This window comes from Scomber scombrus, chromosome 23, assembly GCF_963691925.1.
Source record: "Scomber scombrus chromosome 23, fScoSco1.1, whole genome shotgun sequence".
NCBI classification, from domain to species: domain Eukaryota; kingdom Metazoa; phylum Chordata; class Actinopteri; order Scombriformes; family Scombridae; genus Scomber; species Scomber scombrus.
Genome location: NC_084992.1, coordinates 22,651,138 through 22,674,803, shown reverse-complemented (window position 1 = coordinate 22,674,803; position 23,666 = coordinate 22,651,138). Strand labels below are relative to the sequence as shown.

Below are 23,666 nucleotides of genomic sequence, written 5' to 3'. Positions count from 1 at the left end.
GTAAAAGTATTACAGTAAAAGTACATAAGTATTATGAGCTTGATGTAGTGAAAGTATTACAGTAAAAGTACATAAGTATTATGAGCTTGAGGTAGTTAAAGTATTACAGTAAAAGTGTTTCTATAATAATTTCTAACTAGATAATTGAACTTTTTTGTGAAAAAACAACAACAATATAGCATTTCTATTTTTTTCTTTCTGTCAGACATTGTTTCCTTTGATGTTTAAACTATTTCAGTTTGCCTTCTGTCATGTTGTTGTTGACAACCTTTCAGCCATCTCTTATGTGTATTGAGATTTATTGTTTTTTTCTTTCTATTGAAGTCCATGAACATGGCTACTGAAAGACACTTGGCATTACCTGTTGATACTTTCAATGCCAAGTGCTGCTCATGTGGGAATGTTAGGTCTCTTTAAATTAAATTAAAGAGTACTGTCTAGACCTGCTCTATGTGTAAAGTGCCTTGAGATTACTTTTTTGTGATTTGGTGCTATATAAATAAAGATTGATTGATTGATACTTTCTGACTTTCTGAAATACCTCTCTCATTTGCAGCCACTAATTTGGCCACTAAAATAATCACTGTGTGTGGAGTACTGTTCATGTAAGCTGAAAGCTGGAGGAGCAGGCTGACACTACACTGCCATCTAGTGGATTATTGTCCAGAAATCAATGAGAAACCATTTAAAGCCCACAAAAGAAGGAAAAAACTACAACTATTGATTTGACCATAATCCTTTGTTCTGCTTGAGTCACAGTTTTTGTTAACTACACTGATAACATGACTGTATCACTTCCTATTTACTATATAGTGCTCTACATTTACCCTACACCATTTTATTTAAGAATGCTGAGTGTGTAAATATCTCTACTATAGTGAGCCTTCAAATATTCCATCATGAAAAAGTGTCCATGACATGTACACTACTTTCTTCTAACAATCCCACAATGCATCACTCAACATTTTAAAGATATGAAAACTACCATTACATGATTCTGAAGCTGACGACACAAAATTAGATTAGTGTCAAAATCTTGATTTGCTCCTGACTATTGAGTGAACTATGTTGTGTTTATTATACAGGGAATAGTGAATGAGTAAAGGAGTAATATTGGACCCAGCCCATCATTCCTGCAGAATTAAGGCTGTGAAAGAAACAAACCCTCCATCCAGCACAATAAGTGTGTCTCACCCTCTCTCCTTGGCATCAATATTGTGGACCAGTTCATCTCTCTGGTTGACCAGTGACACCAACTCCTGAAGGAGCAGCTGCTCCCTGTGTTTATGAGCCTGAGTCTTCTGCCAATCTGCATGATAAAGACAACAGAAAGAAACAAGTGTGTTGTAGACTAAGTTTATTTCCTGCTGCCATACACAACATAATGTGATGAGCAGAAGTAGTAACCAGAAATAAAAATTCAAAGATTTTATTAAGGGATTCATCAGTGAATATAACAATCAGGCTTCTACCAAGAATGAATCTTTAGTATATCAAACTTTCACCCCTGTACGTTTAAAAATCGGCTGTAAAAACAGTTTGTAGTTTGCTTCTCCAGTAGAATTTTTTTTAGAGTCTCCCTCAAAGCCACTAGTGTCACATTCTGAGCTCACGCATGAGCTTCTGCATCTGTGCAAAGAAAGGAGAAGTTGTACAGGATGTGATAACCTACGGAGCGGCAGTAGATATATTTAAAGGTACTTCCTCTGCAAACTTACAAAAACCAAATTCTGAGGTTTTTATTTTAGTCACTTATATTAGTCACATCAGACTTCAGAGTAGCTGTTTGGGCGCCCTATTATATTCTGTTTTTACTAATGATCTTCCACTAGTCTTGGAAATAGCTCAAATTATGTACGATGATGACTCAATAGATTATTGTATCAACAACATAAAAACTGAACAACATGGTAAATAGGTACTTAAAGTTAGTGAATGGGTAACGAATTGGTGCTTAATGTTGGTAAAACAAAGTCTATTACAATAGGATCAAGGTATCAGTTAAAAGCTGAACCGAAACTGAAACAATACACATATTGAACAGGTGCAAGAGACAGAACTTAAAGATATAAACTTATATCACGAAATTAACAGGGTCTGAACCAATTGAGTAAAATGGGAAGCGGTGCGTCAGTTGTGAGAAGCTATGCCACCAGATGTTATCAGACAGCTGTAAATGCTTTAGTTCTATATTTATCCAACAGATTAAAGCAGGTTGGAGTCACAGTCTGTGTGTCCTTTATTTGAGTGTCTGCAAGGTGAGTCCCTCTCTTTGTTGCATATGCATTAGGGGAGGATTAAGAGGATCGCACAAATAACAGGAGACATGAACATAGGCTGATCATGCATTCTGCTAAATGTACTAACATCATACAGTATCAGCCTATAGAGACCAGACATTAACAGAGTGTAGATAGAGAATGGTAATGGGAAAAAGAAACATTGAAATATAGATGTGTATATAACTATAATCTGATTATTTGAAAGAAAAATAAATCAAGATGGATATTATCAATAATTATTTTCTTAGTAAATCTGTCCCTGAGTGTTTCAGTGTATTATTCTGACATTCACTATGTTCCTGTGTACTGGAGTGTTATTTCAGAAGAACACAGTTAACAATAAAGCCATAGATGAGTGAAAGACATCACACACACAATTTGCTTTGTCTCTTTTGTGGTGCAGAGAGTCAAGTCTCACGAAGATCCAGTTTCAAAGGAAAAAGTAAATTCTCACACATATTTATGAGGCGATAAGTGTGTGTGGGAATTGATCTTTTTGTTTTTCTTTGAAATAGCAATAGAGTCGTACCTTCAAGGGCCATCATGTCCCTCAGCTCCTTGTTTAACAACTCAAATCTTGTTTCCAAGTCTTGTTCTTCCAGCCTGTCAATAACAAGAGATGCGTTATAAGATGAGTGACAGTCCGTGCTTATGGAAGGGGTGCACTTACTATCAATAAAGGCAGGTTTCAAAATGTGTCTTTAGAAATCAGTAAACTAAGGTCCCTGTCATGATTGTGGTCGGGTGGTCCAGAAATTGTTACCAAGATGTCTTTTTTCATTCATTAGGATTTGACTCCTAGGTTGAGATTCTTCTGTGTGGACATGATTTTTCTCCAGAGAACAATTAGTAGTATTAGTATTAGTTTTGTTTTTTGTTTTTTACCAATACTGCTTTTAAATTAAATTATATTTCTGTAAGTATTTGTGGTTGATATTGTAGCTCCCTGCTGTTTGTCATCCCAGGATTTAAACCAGTCAGTCAAAGAAATGCCAACCTCAAAGTAAACATGTTTTCCATAAATTAAATGACCAGTTTAGCCACATTTATTAACATAATACAACAGTACATTACTTATAATTTTCAAATATAATCATATAGTGTTGTATTTATTACTAACAGCTACATAGTTGTCCACTTCAGGCAAACTGTTAATGTAGCTTCAGCATTGGTCCTGCTTCTAGAAAACAGTTGGAAAATGGTGCTGTATAGTCAATAGTTTATACTATACAAGTTTCAGGCAGTGTGTGTTGTGGATGTCTTACAATAGCTGCACATGATCCTGCCTCCTGATTAAGGCGTTCTTCTTGTTGACCAGCATAAACCATTCCTGAATCAACCTCTCCTCCTCCACCTTGTCACTGCCTGTGAGAGAAAACTCTGTCAGTCAGTTATAAACCTTCTGGGTGTTGGTGTATTACAAATGATACACTCTTTACTTTAATAATGTGTGCCATTAAAGTACATCATTTGTTGCTTTAAAATAATAACTTATTACCCCAAATTCATGTTCTTCTCACTTATTGTGCCACCATTACCTGTTTCCATCAGCTGTCTGAGTTTTCTCTCTACCACTCCAGCTCTGTTATCTATATGGTTTTGTTCCATTTCCAGGGCTTCCATCTGACTCAGTGCATACTGTCTGGGATCCTGGATGCATTGACACACACAATTACCCTCCTAATCTATTTTTTTGTATGTATGATACAAAATTGAACAACAATAGAGCAATACAAGGTAGAGAGTACACAATGAAATTTCACTCAGATTTAATTCAATCTAAATTAACTTCTGGTTCTCACTGAATAACAGTTCAGGCAATTCTTGTTTGTATTATTTAAATAAGAAGAGACCAAAAATATGTTATTTGTAACTTGGCAAGGGCAATATTTTGTCATTACTTTTACACTATGTGAAATGCATTCTTCTTCGAGAATCCTCAGTTCACACAAATGTGGTACCAGTTCTACTTTACAAGCAGTTCCTGATATTCATCCCTACAAAGAAACATATGGTTGTTTATGACCCTCGCCAAAACTGACCTGGCCTTCTGGTCTCCCCTCCTCAGCCACAGCCTCTCCTCTATCTGCAAGACAAACACAGGCATACAGCTTATATAAACTATTAAGAATAAGTTAGCAACTTCAATTTTAAAAAAAAGCAAATCATTTTTAACTAGTTTCCCCCTTAAAACAGTCTAATAAAAAAAGGTCAAGTTAAAAAAAGAAATACTACACTGGATCTACTATTTTTGCATCAAAGAAAAAGGTTTTTAAAGACTAACCAGCTTCTGTTGTGTTCCGGGCACTGTCTTCCTGTCCTGCAATGGCCTTTAAAGATAAAAGACATTTTTAAATAGCATAGGCTGCTGAAAGAAATCTACAAAAAAATGATGACAGGATGGAAGAAAGCATCATACCACTGATAGTTCTCCTTCTTCTACTGACCCACTCCTCCGCTGTGACCTACGCTTCTTGACCAGATCTGCATCTTTGACATGAGAGAAACCTGATTTGGACAGGAAATGAGTTCTTGGTGGTGCCACCGGTGCCTGAGCCCCACCTGCCCCTGCAACCTGCAACCGTTTGGTTCTGGGAGGTGGAACCACGTCCCTACTGGTTTTACTGTCCTCTGCTGTACCAGCAGCCCCATTAGTCTCAAGAGCTATACCCTCTTCCTGAAGCCTCTGTGCACAGTAGCGAATAGTTTCCTCGGTGTCCTCTTGGATCTCCCGGTCTGCTGCTACTGCATAGCTGGACTCACTGCTGTCCTTATCTATATGAAGCACACTGAGCTCCTGGCCCGTGAAATGGGTGCGGATCTGGCTGAGGTAGGTCATGACAATGAGACGGTCAGGCACAGCTAACATGACCATGTCAGAGGGCTCCATCAGCCTGGAAATGCCAAGTTCTGCAAAACCATCAAAAGCCTGCAACATATAGAAAAGGGGATTAGATTCAGAATGACCAACCAGCACATGACATTATTAGATGGTCTTTTGCTCATTTTTTATTTAAAATACAGATCACCTTTTTGTTGTTGTGCTTGATGTCATATGGGTCCAGTAATTCATAATTACTAAACAAAGAAAAAATATGTTTTTAATAAACACAGAAAAGAGTGTATACAGAAACATCTTTTAAAAAATCTTATGTAGTCTTAATTTAACTATTTCTTACATCTTCTCTGGGCAGAAATGATGTAAGATGGCACAAAAGGCCAAGCCATTCCTCCAGGAGGTGCTGAAGTTGGTTATCCTCACTCCTTTGTGAGCCTGTGCGATTTCCTGACACCATTCCAGTAGAGACTGACTGGAAGTCACTAATCTTGGACTGCCTGATGGACTCTATACACACACACACACAAACAATAATGAAACATTACTGTAATATAAATTATATACAGGACAATGCAGAAATAATCTTTGAACTAATTGGTGACATAAAGGTGTTAACTGAATATAGTTCAATTAACTGATGTTTTGGCTACTTGGGTGCACAACAAGCTAAATGATACAACATTTAAAATGTGTCTTACAAACCTGTTAGGTCAATTTGTTAGCATGTGATTGACTTTTTACACATGTTGCACACAGAGTGACATTAGAATTCATTTGGAGTCAGGTTTTTGGTCAGTTGGTGAATGTAAGTCCAATATTTACTTTCCTTTTAGTTCAGTTTGGGTCTCCACCAACTCTTGAGAAAAATATCAGGTTCTTAAAGCAGCTAGATTTGTTTAATGTCCTTCACCAGCAATGTGCTTACTGTCTGCTGTTTGCTGCAGGGCAGGCAGCATACAGTCTGTTTTACCTCTTTTTTACTTTTACTGCTGGAATTGCAGTTGAGGACTTTTTGAGCAATTAAACCTGCAATCTTTGTCTCCTTTGTCTCCCCCTTCTGGCAGTGAGAGTAATTACAAAAACACTGTCAAGGTGCTCATAGGCTTCACCATAGCCTCATGCACTGCTACTGTTGAGACTGTAAAATAGTGGATACATGTTCTGATCCTCATTCAACCCCTTGTTTCGCCATCAGAATCTAATCACATTTGGAGGTAACAGAAGGCTAACGGGAAGTTAACCAGTTCGGCTTTCGGAAGTTTCTAGTGCGCATGCTCTGGGCAGAGCCAGCTTCCACTTGCCAGCACAGAAAAATTGCCACATACACCAGATTTGAAAACTCAGTATACTGTGAAATACAGAGAAATATATCAAGGGGGTGGTAGGCTTAATCAGCCTTGCGTGAACTCATTTGGCAAGGACATGAGCATGACAGACATTAATTTATATGTTAAAAGAGGCTAAAAGTGGTAGAGATGAGAGGAACTTCAAAGTTTGATCACTTTGTGTGGATTTGTTATTATGAGTAACACCTTACAAACTACACATAAATGCAACTGTAACATACTTCTGAAGAGGCAGCCCCATCTGTAGGTCTTTTCTGAGGTGTTGTTGGTTCACTGGCTGGGTGGAAACCAGAAACTTGTGACTTGTCATCTAGGTAAGAACCACTCAAACGCTTCTTGCCACGGGGCACAGGTACAGGCTCACCTGAAGATTCTTCAGCTCTCTCTTTTTGCCTGGAAAGATACACAGAAACAAAGCAAAGCAAAGTGATTTACAAATTCCACAAATTATTTGTCCTAAACAAGAAAAACACTGGTTATTGATGATTTTCTAATAAAACCACAAACAGACAATGTTAGAGAATTAGAAAATTAAGGGAAATGACATTTTTATGGTGTAGAAAGAATAATGCAAAGCACACATCTCAGTTAGGAGTGCACCCCCACATCCCCACCCTTTAATGTATGCTGACTAAACTTACCTTTCTTCCTCTACACAACCAGCAGCTACATCTACAGTCACAAAGCCAAAGTCCAACTCTTCATCCCTCATTTCCTTCTTTATTTCCATTGGTTCACTGCCTTTAACATCCTCCACATGCAGCCAGTCGTCCTGAACAGATGTAACAGTAGAAGCTATGGAAATATCAACCTCTGTTTCCAGGACTTTTTCAATGTCAGCCAGCTCAGATACTGCCTCTGTAGCTTGCTCTGAGTCATCTGTAACACCAGGTTTATCTGTTAAGGTCCAGCCTTCAGTTATTTCATCCAGTGCCTTCTCTGTGTCAGTATTTTCTACTGAGTCTGACTGAGCAAATCCTTCCTCTCCCAATACTGTTAACCCGTCACGTTCCACCTCAGATGCAACACAATCTTCTCCTTGGATGGTGACAAAACCTCCTTCAGAAATCACACTTGAATCCAGCGATGTTGAACCTTCCTTTGTTTCCTGGCTAGTGGTCCATGTATCCTCTGTGCTTCTCTGTGAAGATTCTGTTTGTACGGGTAAAAAATTATCTGCAGGCGGTGTGCCATCTGAATAAGTTGCACTGAGACGTTTCTTGTCTCGACGCAATGGAACAGGCAAGTTTGGCTGTTCATTCTGTCGGAATGGTTCATGACCAGTGGCGTCAGGTTCTGTGTCTGACAGGCCTGAGGGTGGTGAGCCAGAAACTGTTGTGTCATCTGGGAACGAACCACTGAAACGTTTCTTTACTCTTGGTTTTGGTACAAGCAAGATTGAGGTTCCTGATGTGTTCTCTGAAGTGTTATGATCTTCTACTTGACCACTGCTCTTAATGGTCAATTTGCTTCTCCTTAACTTTACAGCAGTTTCCTTTTCTCCAGATGTAGGAGGTTGGAGACCCAGACAAGGGGGAAAGTCTTGGTTGTGTTGAACCGCTGACAGTTCCATGGGGACAGCTTGCCTTGCTGCTTCTGCCTCCTCTCCAGCCTGAGATGTCTTCTCTGTAGCTGTAAAGTCATCTGGGAAGGACCCACTGAGACGTTTCTTTACACGAGGCCTTGGGATAGGAAGAGTGGATTTTTTGTCTTTCTCACACTCTGATTTCTGAGAAGTTTTGATCATATGAACAGATGTGTCATCAGCTACATTTAACTGCTTTATTTCTTCTGTATCACCCATCGTAGTGTCAATCTGGTCTCTTTTTACTGACTCTTTGTTTGCAACATTTAAGTTTTGCGCCGTAATTCCCTTGTCACTGTCAATTTTGCCGGATTTGCTTAAAGGCAATTTTCTGCCACGCTGTGGAAGACCTATCTTTTTGATGATTGAGACATAAGCAGTCTCTGGCTTTGGTTTGACACTTTCAGTTCCCTTTGTTTCCGAGGGAGGAATCTCATCAGAGGAAACCTGGACAAATATATTGTCTTTCTTGGGCCATTCAGGAGTATGAGATATTTGTTCTGTTTGGTCTTCTCTATCAACAGATTGTGAAGAGATCATCTCAGTGGCTATTTGATCGAGGTTTTCACTCTTCTGTGAAGGTTCAAGAGCACCTGAGACATCAGAGCTTCTCTCACATGGTTGAAGGGGCACAGGATCTGAAGTATTTAAAGCAGAACTGACTTGGGCTTTCAAGTCCTCTTGGTCATTAGTGTTTGGAGCAGATCTGTCTCTAGTGACACTGTCTTTTCTCCTCAGAGGCTTGCAAGGAGCAGTTTTCTGTGATGTTTCAGGTGGCAAACTACCATCTCTTCTTTTCACTCGAGGAGGAGGGACAACATCCATGGGTTTTTGCACAGATTCACTTTCCGCCTTTTGTGTATGTTCACCTGTGCATGGTGTTACTTGAGTACAAACACTTTCTTGGGCATGACTATTCTGAAGTACACCTACAGGAACACTACTGTTTCCTTTCTCTTTACTGCAATATGCTTTGTGTGTGGGAATTATTTCACCAGCTGTATCTTTTCTTATGGACTGGACAGGAATAACTTCAGGGAGGAGCTTGACAGACAAAACATCAGATTTTTGTTTGCGGTCTGGGGTTAAACTATCCTTCCTTCTAACTGGTCGCAATGGAATGGTGCCTTTTTCTTGATCATGCCCTTTCTGTTGAGGCACGGGGACCTTTCTCTTTGGCTTTCTGCCTCGCTGAGAAACAGCAATGTCAGCTTGTTGTCTAACTGGACTAATGTTCTGATCATCTGAGGGTTTATCGAAGAGTGTCTCTCTGTGTTCTTTGGCATCTGTCAGTGACTCATTTGATGAAGGTTGTAGTGCAGTAGCAGAAATTTCTTCAGCGCTTGTTTGTTGGGGGCTTAAGGACAAGAAAGGACAAGCTCAGAATTTGTCCATCTTTTTTTGTCATACAGTTGTACCATGCACCTTATCACTAACCAACTATTAATCTGCACAACCAAAAAGACAGCAACCAAATCTTGTTACAAATTGCACAACACAACTGACCTTTGCCTTCAATACTCTGCTTTACTTACGTACATGCATACTGGCATTAAAACAACACAGAAGCACATAAAGGACACAATGACACAGTTAAGCTGAGTTTACAACACCCATGTACAACACTAAAAAAACAGAAATATTACCATTTCACATCACAATACCAATCCTTAAGGCTATTACAAAGAGCTGACCATCACCACAATTCTCCAGAGTAGTAAGCGCTCAGAAGCAGAACAAGAGACAATGTTATCATGACAAATTTACACTGTCACACCGTGCAACCAAACACTTAAATGGGGCACTGTCCCCAGAACTCACCCTTTATCCAGCTGTGAGGAAGTTGACACTGTTCTAACCTCATTCTGTTCTCCCTCAGTCTGTTGCCTCATTAACAAACTTTCAGTGTACTCTGATTTTTGAACAGAGTCCGGCCCCGTGAGTGATCTCTCATCTGTATGCAACTGATCAAGCAAAGCTTCCTGTGCCTCTAATCCTTCTCCATCTTCCTTTGATATTTCAGTAATATCTGCCTCTGTCAAGGGTGGCCATTTCTTCATGCTTGCACAGACCAAAAACCCATCATCACTGTCTGTAGTTGGTGATGGAGACACTGATCGATCACCTACCAAGTTCAACATGTAAGGCTCAGCACTTGCTGGAAATTCAGTAATATGTGTGGAGTGAATGTCCTCAAATTGGCCTTCTAAAGGAACTATCTTCTGTACTGAACTCATTTCATCTGCATGCGGAAAACACTCATCTGTAGGGGTCACCGTCTTGGCTTTTAGGTGCACAGCAGAGACAGCTTTTAGTTGGTGATCAGCTTCAGCTAAAGTAGAGCCGGACGGTCCCAAAATGGATGCTACTGTTTCATAACTGTGAGAAATGGATACTGGAGTGAGTTAGTGAAACCTGGAACCATGCAAAAACAATGGTTTCAGTAAACATGTAGCTAATTAAAGAAACCATTGAGCGTTGGAGATAGTGAAATAAAAAGGTTCCATGCAGTCCAGGTTTTACTTTGGTTCAGTCATGGATTACAGTAATACCAAAATCTGCATTCAAATAGTTAACAACATGTTCTTAATATATGATACAATTAGCGTGAAAAATCACAATGGCCTCAGTATTTTGCTTCACTACCACTCCATTATGACACAAAATGAGAAAACAACCTTATTATTTTAAAATAAATCAAGACTTTGTATTTTTCCATAACATCCACTCAATTTTAAAGTAAAGTGCCCAACAGACATTACAGATTGTTTCTTGAGATTACAGAACAAAACAAAAATGAGAATTCCCTAATTCAAACAAATACATTTAATTTAGATTTTAAAGATGATTTCAATGCCAAGTGTCAAAACCAATATTGCATGCTACACACGATTAGTTTCAAACCAGTCTTACACTTACCCTTTGTGGAAAACACCCACAATAGCCTTTACTAATCCTGAGGCCTCCTCCTCTTTTGCTGACATAGAGGATTGTGTCTGTTTTTCTGTTATTGTTCCCTCCGCCTCCAATACTTCCCAACCTAAGACTCTTGCTGGCTCTGATGTGTCCAGTGGTTTCTTCACTGTTTGGGTTTCCTCGGCTATCATCCTCTCTATCTGTGATTGGCTGAAGACCCAAATATAAAGGGTTTTAAAGAATAATTTCCACAGAAATCAAGAAGCAACACAAAAAATAAAAAAACATAAATACAGTTTTCACAGACATGCTAAAAGTTGTCATGCACTGTATAGTTAAATTACTAAAGCTACTGTTGATTGGCCCAAGCAGCCCATGTTAGGCAAGCACTATATTGGCCCCTTTCACAGCAAACAATGCAAAGGCACTAGGCTCTTCAACTTACCCATCATTTACAGAAAGGTCTATGTTTTGTGTTGCAATCCCTTTGACTTTCTCCTCTGTTATAAAAGTAAACACAGTAAAATACGAGAAAAGACACAAGACAAAGAAAGGTGAATGTGACCTTGATCTTGACACTGTAATGTCTCACCATGTGCAGGTGCTGTGCTGGGGTTGCTAATACATGTAGTGGGAACACCAGGAATTCTTGCTTCTTTGAGATATGACTGAGTTGACTGTGCATGAGGCAGTTCCTGTAGTGTATGCTTTTCGGTTGAAGAAGGCAATGGAATAGCCATTTTTTCTTTTTCATTTTGATTCAATTGTGAATTGCTGGGGAACCCAGGAATTTGAGTTAGATGTGGACATAATGGAGCCATTGATACCATGCACTTCATGCCATGTTGATCTTTATACTTTTCTGGAAGTTTTGCAATGAGAACAGTCCTCTTATCCTGCAGCTTCTCAAACAAGAACTTGTTGTGTGCTGCCATAGTTTCTATATTCAGACATTGAGAGGTAAGCATCCTTGCTGATGGACAACCTGGGATACATGAAACACATGGAGCTGATGTGTATAAGCTGACCATGTTTGGTGGTTTGTTTACAACTTGAGCAGAAGGAAAACCACATACTCTAGCTTCTTTTGGGCAGGATGTTACCATTGTCACCATACTTTTCATGTTGTCACAATATAGCTGTTGCTGTCCAGCATGTGCCATAATCATTTCTACCCTATTCTTCTGAGGCTTTATAAAAACAGGTTTTGTTTCAGTTATCCACCCTGTGCTTGGGATTGCAGTCATAGATGCGAATCCTTTGAGGCTTGAAGCACTTGGGCAACAAGGTACAAAACGTGTCATGCTCTGAGGTGCAGAGGGGAACCCTGGTATACTGGATGCCTCTGGGCAAGATGGTGCTAAAGCCAACATTGCCTTCACAGTTTCTTGGTCTTGATTTGGACCCTCAGTCACAAAAACTGTCTTCTTCGGAAGCTTGTCCCATAATGTGTGTGGATCAGAAACCCAATGTAATTTGGAGGCCCCTTCACAGGATGCAAATCCAGGCAAAGTTGATACTTTGGGGCAAACAGGTACAAGACTGAGCATATTGTGTCGGGGGACAGATGGGAAACCTGGAATCTTTGATGCCCCGGGGCAAGATGGTGCTAAAGCCAACATTGCCTTCACAGTTTCTTGGTCTTGATTTGGACCATCAGTCACAAATACTGTTTCCTTCGGAAGCTTGTCCCATAATGTGTGTGGATCAGAAACCCAATGTAATTTGGAGGCCCCTTCACAGGATGCAAATCCAGGCAAAGTTGATACTTTGGGGCAAACAGGTACAAGACTGAGCATATTGTGTCGGGGGACAGATGGGAAACCTGGAATCTTTGATGCCCCGGGGCAAGATGGTGCTAAAGCCAACATTGCCTTCAAAGTTTCTTGGTCTTGATTTGGACCATCAGTCACAAAAACGGTTTCCTTCCGAAGCTTGTCCCATAATGTGTGTGGATCAGAAACCCAATGTAATTTGGAGGCCCCTTCACAGGATGCAAATCCAGGCAAAGTTGATACTTTGGGGCAAACAGGTACAAGACTGAGCATATTGTGTCGGGGGACAGATGGGAAACCTGGAATCTTTGATGCCCCGGGGCAAGATGGTGCTAAAGCCAACATTGCCTTCAAAGTTTCTTGGTCTTGATTTGGACCATCAGTCACAAAAACTGTTTCCTTCCGAAGCTTGTCCCATAATGTGTGTGGATCAGAAACCCAATGTAATTTGGAGGCCCCTTCACAGGATGCAAATCCAGGCAAAGTTGATACTTTGGGGCAAACAGGTACAAGACTGAGCATATTGTGTCGGGGGACAGATGGGAAACCTGGAATCTTTGATGCCCCGGGGCAAGATGGTGCTAAAGCCAACATTGCCTTCACAGTTTCTTGGTCTTGATTTGGACCATCAGTCACAAAAACTGTTTCCTTCGGAAGCTTGTCCCATAATGTGTGTGGATCAGAAACCCAATGTAATTTGGAGGCCCCTTCACAGGATGCAAATCCAGGCAAAGTTGATACTTTGGGGCAAACAGGTACAAGACTGAGCATATTGTGTCGGGGGACAGACGGGAAACCTGGAATCTTTGATGCCCCGGGGCAAGATGGTGCTAAAGCCAACATTGCCTTCACAGTTTCTTGGTCTTGATTTGGACCATCAGTCACAAATACTGTTTCCTTCGGAAGCTTGTCCCATAATGTGTGTGGATCAGAAACCCAATGTAATTTGGAGGCCCCTTCACAGGATGCAAATCCAGGCAAAGTTGATACTTTGGGGCAAACAGGTACAAGACTGAGCATATTGTGTCGGGGGACAGATGGGAAACCTGGAATTTTTGATGCCCCGGGGCAAGATGGTGCTAAAGCCAACATTGCCTTCACAGTTTCTTGGTCTTGATTTGGACCATCAGTCACAAATACTGTTTCCTTCGGAAGCTTGTCCCATAATGTGTGTGGATCAGAAACCCAATGTAATTTGGAGGCCCCTTCACAGGATGCAAATCCAGGCAAAGTTGATACTTTGGGGCAAACAGGTACAAGACTGAGCATATTGTGTTGGGGGACAGATGGGAAACCTGGAATCTTTGATGCCCCGGGGCAAGATGGTGCTAAAGCCAACATTGCCTTCACAGTTTCTTGGTCTTGATTTGGACCGTCAGTCACAAAAACTGTTTCCTTCGGAAGCTTGTCCCATAATGTGTGTGGATCAGAAACCCAATGTAATTTGGAGGCCCCTTCACAGGATGCAAATCCAGGCAAAGTTGATACTTTGGGGCAAATAGGTACAAGACTGAGCATATTGTGTCGGGGGACAGATGGGAAACCTGGAATCTTTGATGCCCCGGGGCAAGATGGTGCTAAAGCCAACATTGCCTTCAAAGTTTCTTGGTCTTGATTTGGACCATCAGTCACAAATACTGTTTCCTTCGGAAGCTTGTCCCATAATGTGTGTGGATCAGAAACCCAATGTAATTTGGAGGCCCCTTCACAGGATGCAAATCCAGGCAAAGTTGATACTTTGGGGCAAACAGGTACAAGACTGAGCATATTGTGTCGGGGGACAGACGGGAAACCTGGAATCTTTGATGCCCCGGGGCAAGATGGTGCTAAAGCCAACATTGCCTTAACAGTTTCTTGGTCTTGATTTGGACCATCAGTCACAAAAACTGTTTCCTTCGGAAGCTTGTCCCATAATGTGTGTGGATCAGAAACCCAATGTAATTTGGAGGCCCCTTCACAGGATGCAAATCCAGGCAAAGTTGATACTTTGGAGCAAACAGGTACAAGACTGAGCATATTGTGTCGGGGCACAGATGGGAAACCTGGAATCTTTGATGCCCCGGGGCAAGATGGTGCTAAAGCCAACATTGCCTTCACAGTTTCTTGGTCTTGATTTGGACTATCAATCACAAATACTGTTTCCTTCGGAAGCTTGTCCCATAATGTGTGTGGATCAGAAACCCAATGTAATTTGGAGGCCCCTTCACAGGATGCAAATCCAGGCAAAGTTGATACTTTGGGGCAAACAGGTACAAGACTCAGCATATTGTGTCGGGGCACAGATGGGAAACCTGGAATCTTTGAAGCCCATGGGCAAGATGGAACCAAAGCAAACATGTTGTTTGGGTTATCTATGTTAACTGGTGCACTGTTAATCCTACACTGAATTTTCTTTTGTGGTCTGTGCATCAATAAACCAGGCTCAGTAACCCATCCTTCTTCCTTGTGTCCTTCAACTGATGAAAATCCAGGTATGGTAGAAACTAAGGGGCACAAAGGAAGGATGTTTACTACATTTAGGCCATAATGCACAACTGTGGGATTTGGAATAGATGGGAAACCGGGAATACTAGACAGTTTAGGACAGGATGGTACGCAGAAAACCATATTCTTCATTGATCTCTTATCCATTTCACATCTTTCAATCATTAACACCTGCTTTTCTTTCATTCTTGATTCAAATAGTGGCTCCCTGCTTATTTTCCACTCTTTTGAATTATTAGATGATGGAAATCCTGGTATTTGTGACATTTTTGAACATGTGCTTGAAAGACTGACCATACTCGGAATGCCAGCAACATGAATCACTCTGGGTTGTGGTAAAGAGGGAAAGCCAGGGATGCAGGATTCTCTTGGGCAACTTTGTACAAGACAAATGATTCCTTTCATGTTTTTGTCTACTTTGTTATTCTCCAAAAGTAATATAGACCCCTTTTTATTTTCGTTCTCCCATAATGTCTGATGAATAGTGTTCCATTCTTTGATGTCAGCTCTCTGCAAGGACGGAAAACCAGCCAAGCTGGACACAGCTGGGCAAGATGGAAGGAGATTCACCATGCTATATCTATTATAGATTACTGTAGGTTTCAGAGCAGATGGAAATCCAGAGATACAAGCTTCTTTTGGACAAGTTGGGGCTAAAGCTACCATGGCTTGCATTTCATCATTATAAGGTTTATCTTCAATCATGACTGTGTTAATACTTTTTGTCAGTGTTACCCCTAAATGTTTGTAATTTGTTTCCCAGCTTTTGCTAAAATGCTCCACCAAAGATGGAATACCTTCAATACAAGACGTTTGAGGGCATGAGCTTGAAAGGCTCATCATATCCAATCTGCGATGAGGTAAAGTAGGTTGTGAAATTGAGGGGATGCCTGGTATGCGAGAATGTTTTGGACAAGTTGGTACCAAAGCTCCCATTTGTTCAATTTCATCCATCTCTTTTGGTGACAGAGTCATGATAGCAAGTTCAGATTTCCTTTTCTTTTCCAAAAGAAGCTCCTGTTTAGATACCCACGGTCTGATATTTACTTCACTTAAAGATGGTAAACCAGGAATACTGGACAAACTGGGACAACAGGGATAAATATCCACCATACTTGATCCATGAGAGACTACATTGTGTTGTGGCACAGATGGGAACCCTGGATTTCTGGCCTCTCTGGGACAAGTTGACACCAGTGAAATCATTTGCATCTTGTTCTTTTCATTATCCTTTGATGCATATTCCAGTAATAGTTCCTTCATCTTTGATTGTTTCTCCCAGAGTCCCTTTGGTTCTATAGGCCAGTATTTATCATCTACAGGCAATTTGGATGGCATGCCAGCAATGTTTGTCACACTGGAACAGGTTTCCAATAATGTGGACTGTTTGTACTCAATTTTAGGATTTATAAAATATGGCACACACTCAGTATTTCTGATTTCTTCATGTTTTGATGGTTTTTCCCAAGTAGCCTGGCTATACTGAAGGCCTTCATTTGTCTGCTTGGTATCAGGGAATTCAAATATTCCACTGGCTGTTGTGCATATCGGTATCATATCTACTGTCCCAGCTTCTGTCTTTGTCTTAATTTCATCATCATTGTTCCACATCATGGAAGGAAGTCTAGTGTCGATGGCAGCACTAGGGAATGATTGGACCATTTCTTTTATCATTTCCCTTTCTTCCTCTGATGCATCTCTTGTTATCTCTGTAGTTGCCTTTGGTAGCTCCTCCCATTCAATGGTCCTGTCTGTAGAACAATGTTCTGTAATCGCCTTTGGAAGCTCCTCCCATAGTACGGTCCTGTGTGTAGGTTTTTTATCTAACTGCTGCTTGGCAATATTTATTTCGATGGATGGGATTTCTGCTGCACCAGCAACAACTGGGCATGATGGCTGCAGTGAAACCATGTTTTCATGTCTAAAAAGAAGGTAAATACAAGTTAAACATAACTTTACTGTAGAAAGATGCCAAATAATAAAAGTAGTGTATTAGAGCATTCCCTTACCTAATAATTTACTACATAATTTCAACACAATACAATGCAAGCTTTTTGCAATGTACCACCACTTGGACAAGTAATCAGTGCTTCACTTCAGAGTGCAACGACAACAAATTTACACATGTTAAATTAATAACAACACTGTAATACAACTACTTTATAATAATTATAATAGGCATTTTACATTCATGCATGCAATTTCAACAAAATGTTATTCAGCCAAAACATATTCCAGCCCGTAACCTCCATTAGAGATAAAAGCTGCACTCCTGCAAGCAAAAAACACAACATCATGCCACAGCACTTCTTTTGTTGTAATCTGTATCTACTGCTATAACAGCCAGTGCTGTAAAGCCAGCATATTTCAAATTATCAAACAGAAGTATTTTTCACAGTATATCAGTATAATTCTCAGTGTTGTGCCACATAAAAATAAAGAGCAAATATCTGGAAATTAATAACTATATTTAATTAATAACTAAATGAATGTGCATACTTTTCTAAATATTTCTATTTTTTCTCTTATTTATGTATGGAAATATTTAATATATTTACTTACATTAAAAAAATCACTCACACAGTTGTAGATGATGTTGTCATCACTGTGTTGAACATATTTAGTGGGATTTCCAAACTGACTTGGTATTGTATTCTGCTGCTGTTTTGTTATTATTTTGTTTTTGTATGGCAACCTATTTTTCTCCTTAACAACTACAAATGGACCATAAACAGTAAGAAATTAAGCCTACCTCAAGAGGACATAAATTAAACCATGCAACACATGACTACACGTAAATCAAACCGACAAGAGCAGAGACCAAGTATTAGTCACTCTGACACTTAACCATACCACTCTTAGAATATCTTACTCAACCTTAATCCAAACTGAACAAATGCATAGTAATGACACCCTTTCATATGACCCACTGTATTTGACTGTCTAAAGGCAACAAAACCATGATGTTATACAGTGATATGAGCAGTTTAGGATTTTATGCCAACAGTTTCCCCCTCCCCATACAGTGATATCTGTCTTTCTTGAGTGCCTAAGTGAGGATCTAAATGGCTGAAACAAGTGTCAAAAGAGACAAATCTGTATAAATTTAGTATAAACCACAGAATAATTCTGTTATAAAACGTATAACATGTATGGTAAATGCAAATTAAGGCAGATGCTGTTGATATAGTGCAAATGCATAATTGCGGAACTGCATTAAAATCACTGCATCACTGTGCAAACCAAGACAACCCACCTCTTTCTGACACTCAAGAATAATGGCATGTCAGGAATGGAGTGCCATATTCTGCAGTGCAAGTTTCTGAAAACAGAATTGAAAAGCAAGTGTTTCAAAAAACTAACCCACTCGCATGTTAGATATGACTACAGCTTCAACTCTCACCCACTCACCCTTTTTCTAGAACAGATACTTCTGCCTCACTTGGCATCCAATAGCCCAGTTCATCTTTAGGCATCTCCAGATGTGAGCTCACATCACATTTAGCTTTCTTTGCATCCAGATCTAATCTGGTTGGACTGGCCTCATCCAATAGCATCTCAGTCCTGTTAACTCTAGGGTATGGCTGATCCACTTGGATTTCAGAATTTGATGATGGGAAGTCTCTGACAATGGCCTTGACAGGACAGGTTGATGACTCAAATGTCAGTCTTTCTTGTGCATCTTCTGGTACATCTTGGTCGGGGAATACAAACTTCATTGATTTCTCTGTGAGAGAGACCTTACAAAATGGTTGATCTTCCATTGACAGCTGTTGACCTATCAGGTTTTCAGTTCCAATTCGTTTTGTTACTGAATCCACCAATAGTGCTGTTTTAACTGGTTGAATCTGATCTAAACAGTGCACATTTGTTGATGGCATCCCCGGAATAGATGTTTTCTCTGGGCAAGATGGCACAATATTTACCATATTTGGAAGGCTCTCTACCTCAGACTCTGGAACTGTTGTTATGCCAGAACTTAAAGCAATGTTTGGACAAGAAGCTTCAAGAGTAGGAATTGCCTTCATTATATCTTTGTGAGGAGAACCGTATTTTTTGCTTAATGGACAGCAGCTATGTATCTTTATCATCACTGATGGCCAGCCTCCTATTTTAGAATCAGAAGCTCTTAACATTCTTGAGGGGAAACCAATGATATTTGACTTTCTTGGACAGCATGGCAGCAACTGCATCATATCTGGATTTTTTTCTACTATGGCATCAACAGCTTGGAGTCGTGGAGCAGATGGAAAGCCAGGGTTCAGGGCTTGTTGTGGACAGGATGGAAGCATACTCAGCATTATTTCTTTGTCCCTATATGACAGTTCCTTAACTGTAAAATCCTGGTAAACAACTCCATACCTTCTGTTCAGTGGGTTTTCCCAAATTGCATTCCTGTCCACATGCCATTTTTTTACACTATTCTTTGCGGGTAGACCTGGAATTTTACCATGTTTGGGGAAAGTGGCAAAGGAATTAAAGATTCTAGGGGGCTCTTTTATCAAAGCTTTTACTAGTCGCTGTCCTAACTTAGAAGGAATTCCAGGAATCTTAGAGTTTTTGGGACAGGGTGGCAACATTGATACCATAATTATAATTACTGCCCTTTCTCTAAAATACATCTTATGGTCATGTATGATTGATAATCTTCTTAGGTTCGGTGATGGCCTTTCCCATACTGACCTTTTGTCTGCACTCCATTCTGCGTCATCAAACCCACTGTGGAATCTAGAGGGCATTCCACAAACTCTGGAATGTCTTGGACAAGTAGGCAGCAGATTGGTAACACTTGGTATATCTACCAATGTCTGACATGGTACTGATGGAAAGCCTGGTAAACAGGCTGTCCGTGGACAGGAGGGCAATATGGATACCATATTTATTATCATATCACAATCAAGATAGGCCGCATTAACATCTTCTAGATGTAATGTAACTGGAGACTTCTTCATTGGGAGTGGCAGCGACTTTCTTTCCATTTTCCACTCTAATTGTTTGACAGCGTTTTTAAGTGACATACCAGGAATTCTCGATTCCTTTGTACAACTAGGCAATAAGTTCACCATTATTGGGCCATCAGCAAATGTGACTGTCGTAGCAGAAGGAAACCCAGGTACAATAGCATTCTCAGGGCAAGAGGATAATATCTCACTCATAATTTTAGCAGTGTTCTTATCATAAGCCAAAACTGCATTTAGAATCTGCACTTCTCTTTTGATACATGGTTTTGGGAAGTGTAAACTTTTACAGACAAACCATTCCTCACAGCTGGACAAGTAAAGTTTCTGCCCAGTCTTTGAAGGCAAACCAGGGACTCTACTGTGTCTGGGGCATGAGGGCATTACATTAACCATACTTGGCTCTTGTCGTGGAGCAGAGGGTAAGCCAAAAACTTTGGCTTTTTGTGGACAACTTATCAACATATCTGCCATATGTTTAAGGCTTTCTCTGTCTTTTGCTATCCACTGAACTATGTAAGTGTGTGTTTTCTTCTCTGGTCTCTTGTTAATCAATCTCCTCAAGGCATGCCAATCCATGTTCTCTGAATTATTTTGATCTTGACATGGCATACCAGGAGTTTGGGTCTGTTTAGGGCATGTAGGCACAAGACTGACAATACTCGGTAGTAGCATCAGGGGTTTTGTAGGGATATCCAGAATGCAACTTTTTACAGGAGATGATGGCAACATTGCTACTGAACTGAATATTTCTCCCCTTTCTAAAAATTGAGCAGCACCTGGGAACATATCTCGAATCAAAACTTCCACTTTCCTTAAAGGCTTATCAAACAAAATATGTCTGGTCATAGCCAAACCTTCACTTTGAGCAATAACTGGCTCCTTCGAGGGTAATCCAATAACTCTGGTTTTTCTTGGGCAAGTAGGCAAAAAATTAGCCATGCAAGGTTCTTGCCCTGGTGCAGATAAAGAATCACGTACACTGGGTTCTTTTTGTGGTGCAGAAGGAAAACCAGAAATTGTTGCCTTCCAGGGACAAGAAGGTAACATATTTGCCATATGTTTTATATGTTCCTTATCCACATTTGGATTCTCCTGAACCACAACACAGTTACTTCTCAATAATCTACCATATTCAAATTCCCTCAAAATATCCCAGTTGTCATTATGTGCCATAACTCTTTGTCTACATGGTATACCTGCTATCCTCGACTGTTTGGGGCATGTAGGGAGAAGACTGGCCATACTTGGAGAAACTGGAGCCTTCTGCAATGGTGCAGAAGGAAACCCAGGGACACTTGCCTTTCTAGAACATGTTGGCAACATGGCCACCATCACTTCAATCATATTATTATCACTAACAGCTTGTTCCTGAACAGAAGAAATGTATGAAACAAATGTTTCTTTTAACTGCAATGGTTTCTTCCACAAAGAACATCTGTCCCAAACAATGTTTTCATATCCAGTCGTTGATCCAGCAGAAGCTATACCTGGAACCCGGAAAATTCTGGGACATGTGGGTGAAAGGTGAGCCATGCAAGGTTCTTGCTGTAGTGCAGAAGGAAAACCAGAAATGGTTGCCTTCCAGGGACAAGAAGGTAACATATTTGCCATATGTTTTATATGTTCTTTATCCACATTTGACTTCTCCTGAACCACAACACAGTTACTTTTCAATAATCTACCATATTTTAATTCCCTCAAAATATCCCAGTCGTCAATAGGTGTCATAACTCTTTGTCTACACGGCATACCTGCTATCTTTGATTGTTTGGGGCATGTAGGGAGAAGACTGACCATACTTGGAGTAACTGGAGCCTTCTGCAATGGTGCAGAAGGAAACCCAGGAACACTTGCCTTTCTAGAACATGTTGGCAACATGGCCACCATCACTTCAATCATATTATTATTACTAACAGCTTGTTCCTGAACAGAAGAAATGTATGAAACAAATGTTTCTTTTAACTGCAATGGTTTCTTCCACAGAGAACATCTGTCCCAAACAATGTTTTCATATCCAGTCGCTGATCCAGCAGAAGCTATACCTGGAACCCGGCAAATTCTGGGGCATGTGGGTAAAAAGTGAGCCATGCAAGGTTCTGGCCGTGGTGCAGAAGGAAAACCAGAAATGGTTGCCTTCCAGGGACAAGAAGGTAACATATTTGCCATATGTTTTATATGTTCTTTATCCACATTTGGCTTCTCCTGAACCACAACACAGTTACTTCTCAATAATCTACCATATTTGAATTCCCTCAAAATATCCCAGTTGTCATTATGTGCCATAACTCTTTGTCTACACGGCATACCTGCTATCCTCGACTGCTTGGGGCATGTAGGGAGAAGACTGACCATACTTGGAGTAACTGGAGCCTTCTGCAATGGTGCAGAAGGAAACCCAGGAACACTTGCCTTTCTAGAACATGTTGGCAACATGGCCACCATCACTTCAATCATATTATTATTACTAACAGCTTGTTCCTGAACAGAAGAAATGTATGAAACAAATGTTTCTTTTAACTGCAATGGTTTCTTCCACAGAGAACATCTGTCCCAAACAATGTTTTCATATCCAGTCGCTGATCCAGCAGAAGCTATACCTGGAACCCGGCAAATTCTGGGGCATGTGGGTAAAAAGTGAGCCATGCAAGGTTCTGGCCGTGGTGCAGAAGGAAAACCAGAAATGGTTGCCTTCCAGGGACAAGAAGGTAACATATTTGCCATATGTTTTATATGTTCTTTATCCACATTTGGCTTCTCCTGAACCACAACACAGTTACTTTTCAATAATCTACCATATTTTAATTCCCTCAAAATATCCCAGTCGTCAATAGGTGTCATAACTCTTTGTCTACACGGCATACCTGCTATCTTTGATTGTTTGGGGCATGTAGGGAGAAGACTGACCATACTTGGAGTAACTGGAGCCTTCTGCAATGGTGCAGAAGGAAACCCAGGAACACTTGCCTTTCTAGAACATGTTGGCAACATGGCCACCATCACTTCAATCATATTATTATCAGTAACAGCTTGTTCCTGAACAGAAGAAATGTATGAAACAAATGTTTCTTTTAACTGCAATGGTTTCTTCCACAGAGAACATCTGTCCCAAACAATGTTTTCATATCCAGTCGTTGATCCAGCAGAAGCTATGCCTGGAACCCGGAAAATTCTGGGACATGTGGGTAAAAGGTGAGCCATGTTTGGCTCATGTTTAGGAGCAGATGGGAATCCAGGAATACTACCAGACCTGGTGCAGGATGGTGTTATGGCCACCATTTTTGCAATTCCTGTACTATCCCCATAAAGGGACCTAACATATTCTGAATACAGGAGCAATGGCAATCTCTTGCTCTGTAACTTTTGAAACAATGAGCTCCTATCATGAGTGCAAGCTATAACTTGTGACTGATGAAAAGATGGCATGCCAGGAATATGGGAATACTGTGGGCAACTTGATAGTAACTGTATCATACTTGGC

At 40.4% G+C, this 23,666-nt stretch overlaps 1 protein-coding gene across 2 annotated transcripts in view; it reads right to left on the bottom strand.

Moving 5' to 3' along the window:
- Window positions 1-23,666, bottom strand: part of ehbp1l1a (EH domain binding protein 1-like 1a) — a 51,750-nt gene that overhangs the window by 3,037 nt on the left and 25,047 nt on the right. The window contains exons 1-11 of one of the 2 annotated variants that reach the window (XM_062444764.1): window positions 7,109-8,344; window positions 6,689-6,860; window positions 5,462-5,628; window positions 5,312-5,360; window positions 4,702-5,211; window positions 4,567-4,612; window positions 4,325-4,368; window positions 3,821-3,932; window positions 3,548-3,647; window positions 2,812-2,885; window positions 1,195-1,309 (exon numbers count right to left, since the gene is read on the bottom strand). In XM_062444764.1, coding sequence (XP_062300748.1) covers window positions 1,195-1,309; window positions 2,812-2,885; window positions 3,548-3,647; window positions 3,821-3,932; window positions 4,325-4,368; window positions 4,567-4,612; window positions 4,702-5,211; window positions 5,312-5,360; window positions 5,462-5,628; window positions 6,689-6,860; window positions 7,109-8,271 — 2,552 coding nt within the window. In that variant the 5' untranslated portion in view covers window positions 8,272-8,344. Of the gene's footprint in view, window positions 1-1,194; window positions 1,310-2,811; window positions 2,886-3,547; window positions 3,648-3,820; window positions 3,933-4,324; window positions 4,369-4,566; window positions 4,613-4,701; window positions 5,212-5,311; window positions 5,361-5,461; window positions 5,629-6,688; window positions 6,861-7,108; window positions 8,345-23,666 lie in introns of those variants that run through there. The other variant, XM_062444765.1, reaches the window with a different exon arrangement.